Source organism: Alosa pseudoharengus, unplaced genomic scaffold (assembly GCF_046254945.1).
Source record: "Alosa pseudoharengus isolate Yale_2024_CS ecotype anadromous, Long Island Sound unplaced genomic scaffold, YU_APseudo_1.1 YU_APseudo_1.1_scf_10, whole genome shotgun sequence".
Classification (NCBI taxonomy): Eukaryota; Metazoa; Chordata; class Actinopteri; order Clupeiformes; family Clupeidae; genus Alosa; species Alosa pseudoharengus.
The window spans coordinates 26,258,487-26,269,248 of record NW_027468565.1 but is presented as its reverse complement, the minus strand read 5'-3'; the positions used below and the strand labels follow the sequence as shown (position 1 = coordinate 26,269,248).

The 10,762-nt window shown below is 46.0% G+C and overlaps 1 protein-coding gene across 1 annotated transcript in view; it reads right to left on the bottom strand.

The window, feature by feature from the left end:
* The window catches only part of syt7a (synaptotagmin VIIa), a 166,290-nt gene extending 155,735 nt beyond the window's left edge, over positions 1 to 10,555 (bottom strand). The window contains exon 1 of the mRNA XM_076269238.1: positions 9,963 to 10,555. Within this exon, the coding sequence (XP_076125353.1) occupies positions 9,963 to 9,996 (34 nt within the window). The 5' untranslated portion in view covers positions 9,997 to 10,555. The remainder of the gene's footprint in view (positions 1 to 9,962) is intronic.
* Between the last annotated feature and the right edge of the window lie 207 nt (positions 10,556 to 10,762).

The window sequence follows — 10,762 nt, the reverse complement described above, 5'->3', positions numbered from 1 at the left end:
CATTTTCAGTTTCTCATACTCACTCATCAAAGCCACCCTGACAGTCAAAGAGGGACGTTCAGCTGAAGCTGTCATTAGTGTGTAGCTTAAGCTGTGTGTGTGTGTGTGTGTGTGTGTGTGTGTGTGTGTGTGTGTGTGTGTGTGTGTGTGTGTGTTCATATCCTGCTCTTAAAATCCAAAACAAACTATTGGAGCTTCATTTTCACCCCACTCATCCACACATCAGCTTTTCCTTCCCCCTCACCATTCATCCCCCTCTCTCTCTCACTCTCTCTTCATCCCTCTCTCTCTCTCTCTCTCTCTATTTCTCAGTTTTCTCTCTCCCACATACACAGGGCCGAGCTCTCCTCTGAGTGACCTTCACAGACTATCACTGTCCAACCTATTCACACTCCTGCTCTTTCTCTTTCCTTTTCCCTCACTCTCTTCCTCTACATCTCTCTCTCACTCTCTCTCTCTCTCTAGTAGCTTTATAGCAGGACATCAAGCAGGACATCAAGCAATACAATACAGAACATACCATTATCCATCAACATCTCATTATACAGTCTATTCACACTTCTTTGTCTCTCCTTCTCTTCTCCCTCTCTCTCCATCTCCATGACACATCTCTCTCACTCTTTTTCCATCTCTGTCCATCTAGAACCACCTTCAGAACCACCATCAGAACCACCTCCGGCACTACTGTCAGAAACACCATCAGAACCACCTTCAGAACCACCAGAACCACCTCCAGAACCACTGTCAGAAACACCTTCAGAACCACCTCCAGAACCAGGGGTTCACAGGAGCAATAACAGTATGTCTGTCCAGCCCACAGCACTGAGGGCATGGGAGAAAACACACTTACACACACACTGCATGTCTGCCCACACACACACACACACACACACTATTGCATGTCTGCCCAAACACACTTACACACACACTACTGCATGTCTGTCCAAACACACTTACACACACACTACTGCATGTCTGTCCAATACATACACAAAAGATGTCATTTCTACTGTTTTACTGTACTTTCATTCAGGCCAGACTAAATTTAAGTGCAATTTACTATAACATATCTATTCATAAAAAATATGCTGTCCCTCTATGTGTGTGTGTGTGTATGAGTGTGAGTTTGAAAAACAGTTTCAGACCATTTTCCTCTTGTATATCCTCTCTGCTACACAGTCTAATTGGGCTTGTCTCGGTGTGTGCCTGTGTGTGTTTCAGTGTGTGTTTGTGTGTGTGTGTATGTGTGTGTGTCTGTAAGCTTCACAGAAATCCTCTCAGCTCTCCTGTGATGTTTTTCCCATAGCGTAACCGGTGTGAGAGAGAGAGTGTGTGTGTGTGTGTGTGTGTGTGTGTGTGTGTGTGTGTGTGTGTGTGTGTGTGTGTGTGTGTGTGTGTGTGTATGTGTGAGTGTGTATGTGAGTGTGTCTGTGTATGTGAGTGTGTATGATGCCAATGTCGCAAATTTGAATTAAAACCATATATAAAATGTTTCTTCTATTTAATAATTTGTGCTTTTGCTTTTCTTTTTTTTAAAGTATATTTTTTGGCCTTTTATGCCTTTAATTTACAGGACAGTAGAGAATGACAGGAAGCAAGTGGGAGAGAGAGTCGGGGTGGGATCCGGAAAGGACCACGGGGCGGGAATCCAACCCGGGTCGCCGGCGTACGGTGCGGGTGCCCCAGCCAGCCGCGCCACGGCTGGGGCCACTTTTGCATCTTTTCTGAGCATGTTTTAATGCATTGAGACCACATCCCTTAGAGATTCATATTAAGCTGGTAAATAGAATCAATCAGTTTTTGGTTCACATGACACAGGGAGATGGTGTGTGTTAGACAGGGAGACGGTGTGTGTAAGACAGGGAGACGGTGTGTGTGTAAGACAGGGTGACGGTGTGTGTGTAAGACAGGGTGTCGGAGTGTCTAAGACAGGGTGACGGTGTGTGTGTAAGACAGGGAGACGGTGTGTGTAAGATGTGTGTTAGACAGGGAGATGGTGTGTGTAAGATGTGTGTTAGACAGGGAGATGGTGTGTGTTTACTTTACAAAATTCACTCACTGCTCAGACTGGCTTCAATTTCGCCAATATGGCCGCCCAATTACTCCTTCATAGCATACGTGCATGACGCCACGCTGGTCATTGATCAGGTCAGATTGATCCGGTCAGATGATATACCAATGTTAATTATTCACTCTGTTTTAGGTCTGATGGATTCTATTGACGGGCTGCTAGGATGACAGCATTTCAGTCGACTTCTTCATATCACCAGTCATATCAGTGAGTGTGAGAGTGTGGATGCCACTTTCTCACATTCTGTTACACAGACATACACATGTAGAACACTTGGTTTGGTAAAAAAAAAAATACAAGTTATGCATTCTTAAACAAAATCACTCAGATCCACTAGCCCCAATTTCCACAGGGGAGCGCTGTGCTTGAGAGAGCTTGGTCACCTTTACTGTAAATCTTGGGGTTTAACTGCGGAGCGAGGGGTCAGTCAGGGGGATTGTGGGGCGTGACATGGGGTGTGCTGCTGTGTAAATGCTGATGTTTAGGGCTGATGTTTTAGGCAGCCCTACTGGTTAGTGCTTCGGACTTGTAACCGGAGGGTTGCCGGTTCGAACCCCGCCCAGTAGGCACGGCTGAAGTGTCCTTGAGCATGGCACCTAACCCCTCACTGCTCCCCGAGCGCTGCTGTTGTTGCAGGCAGCTCACTGCGCCGGGATTAGTGTGTGCTTCACCTCACTGTGTGTTCACTGTGTGCTGAGTGTGTTTCACTAATTCACGGATTGGGATAAATGCAGAGACCATATTTCCCTCACGGGATCAAAAGAGTATATACTTATACTTATGTTTAGACTGGGCGATTGGCAGATACATCCACATGGCTCAGGAGACCTCTCTACTAAAACCACTATCACTATCTCACTGGCTGGCAGCTGTGAACGTTTGAACTTTTATGAAAATCTAAATGTCTCTCACTAGTGAAATTAATGGATATGTTGGACCTCACAAGCTTCTACTAGTGCTACTATTACCACTACTACTACTACTACTACTACTACTACTACTACTACTATTACTACCACTACTACTACTACTACTACTACTGCTACTATTACTAAACTACTACTACTAATACTACTATTACCACTAGTACTACTACTAATACTACTACAACTACTGTTACCACTACTACTACTACTGCTACTACTAATACTAATACTAATACTAATACTATTACTACTGCTGCTGCTACTACTGCTACCACTACCACTACTACTACAACTACTACTAAAACAGGACTAATAAACAATGGAGTCTGGACAGAGAGGACGGCACTTGCTCTGCTGAGGGAGTCAGACAGAGATACTCCCAGAGGTCTCAATTTCCATCCCAAAACTCATCTGGTCCCCTGCTTAGCATAAATTACACATTAAAAAAAGAGAGAACAGCTCTTGTAGTCTGTGCACACGGACACCACTGGAACTACACACACACACACACAACACAAACACACACTGCATATACATGCAACACACACAGACACATCTGAAAGAGAAAAACAAAAAAACATACAAATTCATTAGAACATATAACACACACACACACACACACACACACTCCAACCTAAAAACACAAATGGATCAGAAGGCATTACCCCCCCCCCTCTCTCTCGCTCTCCGTGGCCATTAGAGGAACTACACCACAAACACAACAAATTATTTCCAATTTCACATCAGCCAAAGCCTACCGCAGCGTTATGGGTGTAGAGCTCATTTATACAGCCCCCACACACACACACACACACACACATACAAACACACACACACAGAGAGAGAGAGAGAGAGAGAGAGAGAGAGAGAGAGAGACACGCACACACACACACACACACACACACACACACACACACACACGCACACACACACACACACACACGCACACACACACACACACACACACACACACAGAGGGTCAGCACACTGCATTAACCCTCACCCCTCATCCCCACTCTCGTCTTTTTCTCTCTTATTCTCTCTCCAGTTAAACTTCACACCTTCAATTACCACGGCGCACAGCCATCACACCACAGTCATTTCATCTGCTCCAGCACAAAGAAAGCCTTCCCTCTCTATTTCTTGTCCACTCTTTCTTTCTCCCTCTCTCTCTCTCCTCCTATGCCTCCCTCTCTTCCACTCTTTCTTTCTCCCTCTCTCTCCCCCACCCTATCGCTCTGTCCCACTGTGTCCATCTTTCCCCTTCCTCTCTCTCCCTCCCTCTGTCTCTCTCTCTTAATTCATTTTCAATTCTCTCTCTTCCTCCCCCTCTCTCCCTCTCTCTCTCTCCCTCCCTCTCTCTCTTCCTCTTTCTTTCTTTTTATGTATGAATATATTTATGTAAGTTTGTATGGCGTGTGGTTTTGCATCAGGTATGTGTTGATTACATGGTTTGTATATTTGTAGGGTTTTGGCCTAGTATGACTGGATGGGTTGGGAAATGTTGAACCTCTTTCTTTCCATCTTCCTCTCTCGATCTCTCGCTCTCTTTCTCTCTCCAAGAAAAGGCATTTGATAGGTTTGAGCATAATTATTTGTGGAATACTTTGTCAGCCGTTGGTTTCAGCCCCAGTTTTATTCGAATGATTAAAGCATTGTATTGTGACATTGAAAGTATTCTCAAGGTTAATGGTGACTTGTGCGCTCCTTTTAAGGTATACAGAGGTGTCCGTCAAGGATGTCCCTTGTCGGGCATGCTGTATAGTCTGGCTATTGTACCTTTTCTTTGTAAGGTTGAGGAAGGAGATTGTTGGAGTGAAAATCCCTAACTGTGATGATGTTTTTAAATTGTCAGCTTATGCTGACGATGTGGCTGTCCTTGTTAATGGCCAGAGAGATGTTGACATGCTTTTAAAAATTTGCAATGAATTTAAGGTTGTTTCTTCAGCAAAGGTAAATTGGTCAAAAAGCATAGCCTTGCTGGTTGGGAGTTGGGTGACTGGCGAACCTGGTCTGCCTGATGGCTTAGTTTGGAATAGGGGTGGGTTTAAATACCTGGGTGTTTTCTTAGGTGATGATGTTTTTATTCAAAAGAATTTTGAGGGGGTAATTGAAAAAGTTAAAGGTTGTCTAGAGAAATGGAAATTTCTTTTCAGTATTACTTCATACAGTGGGCGTGTTCTTATTATTGCATCGGCTGGCTTGTGTGGACCCTCCTTCAAACCTGCTACCGAAGATTCAGTCAGTCCTGGTTGATTTTTTCTGGGACAATCTACACTGGGTACCTCAGAGTGTTTTATATCTGCCTAAGGAGGATGGTGGACATGGACTTATTCATCTACAGAGTCGAACTGCTGCCTTCCGTCTGCAGTTTGAACAGCGTCTTCTCACAGGATCAGCGGACTCAAGCTGGAAAGCTGCAGCCTGTTGTATTTTACAACTTTCTGAAAGGTTGGGCTTAGATAGGTCTTTGTTCTGGTTTAATCCAAATAGAATGAATCTTAATGTGCTACCTGCATTTTATAAGAATCTGTTTAAAGTCTGGTCTCTTTTTATAATACAACGCCCACGACAGACAAGCTCATTATTCTGGTTGTTGAAGGACCCTCTGATTCATGGTTCTGTTCTTGATGTGAGTCAGGATTTGTCCCTGGTACCTACTTCTAAGCTTATCAGCTCTGAAGTTACAACCCTTGGGGATCTAGTAGAGTTTGCTGGTCCTGATTTCAGTAATAGCCATACTTTAGCTCAACACTTAGGTGTGAAGTCCATTAGGATAGTTGATCAGCTACTTGGGAAATGGCGGTCTCTCCTAACTGGGGAGGAGATGCAATTGCTTGGAGATTATTTTGGGGGGGAGTGATGTCCTGACTGCCATGACCCCTTTCCCAGACTTACTCTACTTCCAGATTTAACAGGTTGCACTGGTTGCTACTTACTAGTTGCAACTAGTAAATCATTGTATAAACTGTGTGTTCTCTTCCTACATAAAAGGTCTCTGGACAAGAGGGTGGATACACCCTGGCGTGAAGTTTTGCAGGTCGAAAATGATGTCAAACCACAATGGCGAGCGTTGTACAAGTCACCATTAACTAAAAAAGCTGGCGATCTACAATGGCGTATTCTGCATGGTGCAATAGCAGTGAATGCTTTTATTTCTGTTTTAAATCCAATGGTTAATCAAGGGTGCCCTTTTTGTTCTGTAAGGGAGACTGTATTCCATGCCTTTATGCACTGCCAGAGGCTTAGACCTCTTTTTGCTGTATTGATGACACTTTTCTTTAAGTTTGATGAAAGTTTCTCTTCGGAGATTTTCATTTTTGGTTTTTAATATGTACAAAAGCATCGCTTCAAGTGTCAGCTCCTAAACTTTCTGCTTGGGCAAGCAAAGATGGCGATATATGTTAGTCGTAAAAAGAAAGTTGAGCAGGATGTAGATGTTGATATCCCAATGGTGTTTTCTATTCTTGTAAGGTGTCGTATGTTGATTGATTTTCATTTTGATAAATCTATGAAGATTCTTGATGTTTTTGAGGAAATAACAGCATGATGTGTGTTGTTGAGAATGACAAGCTACAGATTGCACATTACTTTAATTAACTTTCCTAACTTTTACTTTTTGAGTACAGTGTCAAGTTGATCTTGATGTATTTTTAAGATTGTAATAAAGAGTTTTTGAAAATTCATTCTTTCTCTCTCTCTCTCTTCCTCTCTCTCTATCTCCCTCTCTCTACCTCTTTCTTTCTTTTCCCCTCTCTCTTCCTCTCTCCCTCTCTCTCTCTCCCTCTCTCTTTCTTTTCCCCTCTCTCTCCCTCTCTCTCTCTTCCTCTCTCTTTCTTTTTCCCTCTATTTTTCTCTCTCCCTCTCTCTCTCTTCCTCTCTCTCTTCCTCTCTCTCGCTCGTACGGCGGTGAGAAGTGGAGAGCCACTCATGTGGGTGGAGCTGCGGTTGCAAAAAGCTCAGACCACATGATGGCACTCATCACCTGATTGTCTGGGCAGCAGCCACACCCATTACCTGCCCCGCCAAAACACACTGATCTACGATTGTTTGAGTTCAACTCCTTGCCACAACACACACTGACGTACAATTGCTTGGGTTTGACTCCCACACACACTCATTTGATATGTACTGGCCAATACTCCAAGTGGCTCTGGAAAGAAGTATCTATGTAATTGGCTAGGTATAAAAGCAATAGCTGGTGGGTTGGTCCACTTGAATGTGTAGCATTAGCATTTTGCTAAAGCTTCTGATCTCAGAGCTGCTACTGGGAGGATGTACTTTTAGCTTCACTTCAGAGAGAGGGAGGGAGGGGGGGCATTAGAGACCATCAGCTGTCTCAGAACTCTCACAGGATTCTAGAACAGTCTGCATTCTTCCTCTCTAGAGAGACTGAACTCGCTACCATGACGACTGGGGAGGAAAAAGAGTGTGGTGGGAACTGAAGCCGTCCTGAGTGACTGAGACTGCCAGGAAAAATCTGGAGTGTGTTTTCACAATCACACACACACACACACACACACACACACACACACACACACACACACACTGACGTGGTGGTCTGCTCATACTCAGTCAGAACCACTAGACACACGTTGACAGACGGCACAGTTCAAAGAGGTCTTTATCATCAGGCAGTGTCTTTCAAATGTCAGCTCATAGTAGTCCTGGGCAATCAATACTATTCCATACATCCCTCCTGCACACAGTGAGTAAAATCAGATAGCATGCAAGTACACACACACACACACACACACATACACAAATACACATACACATACATTCACAAACACACACACATAAACAATTGCAGTTGCAAAATAATTCTTCACACACTCACACACACATTATTGTAAGACAGGAAAGTGTGTGTGTGTGTGTGTGTGTGTGCGTGCTGTCATAGCCATGAAAAGAGATTCAAAATATGATATGGGACACATTTTGGGGGGAAAAACACCACTGGCAGGGGAAGAATCCCGCTGTCATAAAAACACACTCATTAAAACATTTGATCAATGAGGCATGCCTTTAAATATCCGCGAGCGCAGCAGCCGGGGAGCTCGCGCAGTGCGCTCGTGTCCATGGCGTCATGCTTCTTAGCTAGGCTCCTCTCAAATACATGTATTTAGATTCGGACAATGAGAGGCGACACTGATTTCTCAGAACATGGTTGTTATTTTAATTTAATTTCATTCTTGTGAAGTAGGCCTAATCTGCAACAAACTAAGTGGCGTTAACGCACCGTTATTTCTTGGGCAGGGGCTGGTGATAACTGAATTCGGTTGAGGGTGGCCTGTCAACTTTGCGGTCGGAGTCCACATGACCACTCTCATGAATCCCCCTGATCCCGCCCACGATCGATATGCCCCACACCTTTCCGTCCCCTCGTGCTCCACCTTGAGACGCACGGCGAATTCAGAAAGCTTTGCTTCCTGCATGGCCGCCCGGAGCTCGTGACAGCCACCGGCAGCGATTGATGGCAACACTATTAATCACTTTATAATTCTTAAATAACAACATGCAAATCAACCTCTTCACGCGTCATTTCACGTGCTTTAGGTTACTGTGCACATAACCGTTGCAGACTATATTGGCTGGCAAATGCATGCGACCCCCTTTAATTCATGGGGTTCTGCACCCATTACTCGGTTTCGCTCTTTCGGCCGTTTTGCACGAGACAACAGGAGCGGCTAACGATACTGGTTTGTCCCGTGCTCGCGGGAGTAGGCTATCTCGTTTCTAGCCAGTCTACGGTGTCACCCTGTTGATTCGGTCCGAATATTTCTGTGTCCGAGTCCACAATGATCCCCTATTCAACAAAGGGATTCTGGTTGTCCGTCTGGATAGCCCATCGTCTCTCATCTCATCCTCTAATCGCGTCCTCCTACTAGTACCCTGTGCTGAAACCAAGTCATTATGCTCCCCTGGTAGCGTACACTCTGCTATGCTCAATATGACCCGATGCACAAAACAACACTACTCTCCGTCTCTGCAGCAGGTGTCGGACGCACAGCCCGCAGGTTCTCCCCGTAATTGCAATTACCTCTTTGCCCTCTCGCGTCTGAATGTCACTCGACATTGACCAAGGGGGGTGGGCGCGAGGAGGTCGTTGGGGGGGGGGGGGGGATTACACCGGACACCCCTCGAATCACGCCTCTCGCACACGTGGGAAGGAAAGGTTAGTGTGAGGACCGCCACTGCTCCACCTCTCCTCTCACTTAGTCTCCTGTCAAAACATCTGTAATTCTGCTGATTATACCCGTGCACACACCACAGCAGAACACACACATTAGGCGCGCCTTCACGGGGACTGAGCGCGCGGGGGGAAAAGCCCCTCTCCCGGCCATAGCTGTGAAAGATGCTATGACCTTGTATCTTTGTTGTCCTCACAAGTGTCTCCATGTCCTCGCGCTTATCGCACACGAAAGCGCAAGGAAACGACCGAACAACAAGTAGTCTCTCCGCTCTCTCTTTATACCTCATCCTATACCTATATCCAGCACTATGTCACCAATTCCCGCTTTTGCACATGTACACAGAATGTAGGACGGGTGTAATCAATGTCCCGTCGATAGCACGCGAAACAGGAAGTATCTGTGACAGTTTAGCAAGGAGAAGGAGGACGAACACAGCGACCATAACAAACCATATCCTGGAACAAGCATGCTGGGTGTGGAACGACCTACAACAACCGGCAGTAGCGAGCGACACACGCAGAAAGGAGTGCCCGTGTCAGTGACCCCGTGGAGAGATGCTACTCTATGCCACGAGCATCAAAGCCAAAGATCCCCTAAAAACCCAAACAGCTCAAACAGTCAGATCCATTCGCACACACACACACACACACACACACACACACACACACACACACACACACAGGTAGACAGTCGTGTCAGTCTGCTGCTATGCCACAATATCACAGCAGTAAGTGGAAAGTAGACAGTTCAAATGAAACAGCGTCTTACCTTTAGCGCTCTCTTCCTCACGGTTCAAATACATGGCTGTTTAATTTCACTGTCACTTCAGCTTGGGTCTCTGTGTGAGTGTTAATGTTTCAGTGTGTATGAGGATGTGTCAGTGTGAGTGGTAAGGTGTGTGTGTATGTATGTGTGTGTGGGTGTGTGTTGGTGTCTTTTACTCCTCCGACCAACTCCTCAGGTCCATGTGTTTAAAAGCGTTTATTGTCTTGTTGCTCAGCCGAGGGAGAGCGCGCGTGCTTCCCCGGTCCTCCCAGAATTACGGTCGGGCAGGTAACCGAACGTAAACGCGGCTCTCAGTCTCTCTCTCTCTCTTCCTCCTTCAGTCTCTCGCACGCACACGCACACGCACACGCACGGCCGCCCCGAGGGATCGCGGGGGTAAAGAGTGCATGGAGCAAGGAAGCTAAACGGAAAAGTGTCAGGCGTCCACCGTCCTCATGCTTGTTGCGGCTGCTCAGATGGTCGTAGCCCACGGGAGAATCGCGCTATGACTCCGAGAGTCAGCTCAGTGACTGCGATAAGTGGCTGCGTGGACAAACTACATGAACCGATTTATCGATGGGGGCGTATCTTATCGCATCTTCTGTTTCTCCCTGGACAACCAAAGTCCATCAATAACCAAGAGTCTGTCAGAGACGGGCTCCCGCGCAGCAGTCTCCAGGAACAGGACAGGCTCGTGGGGCTGTGATGCGTACGACGGATGTCGGCTATCTCTTCTCCGCCGGGGTCTGGGAGGTCGGTGTCCTTAGACGGACCGCAGGTGTGAAGACGGTGGCCACCGGGGA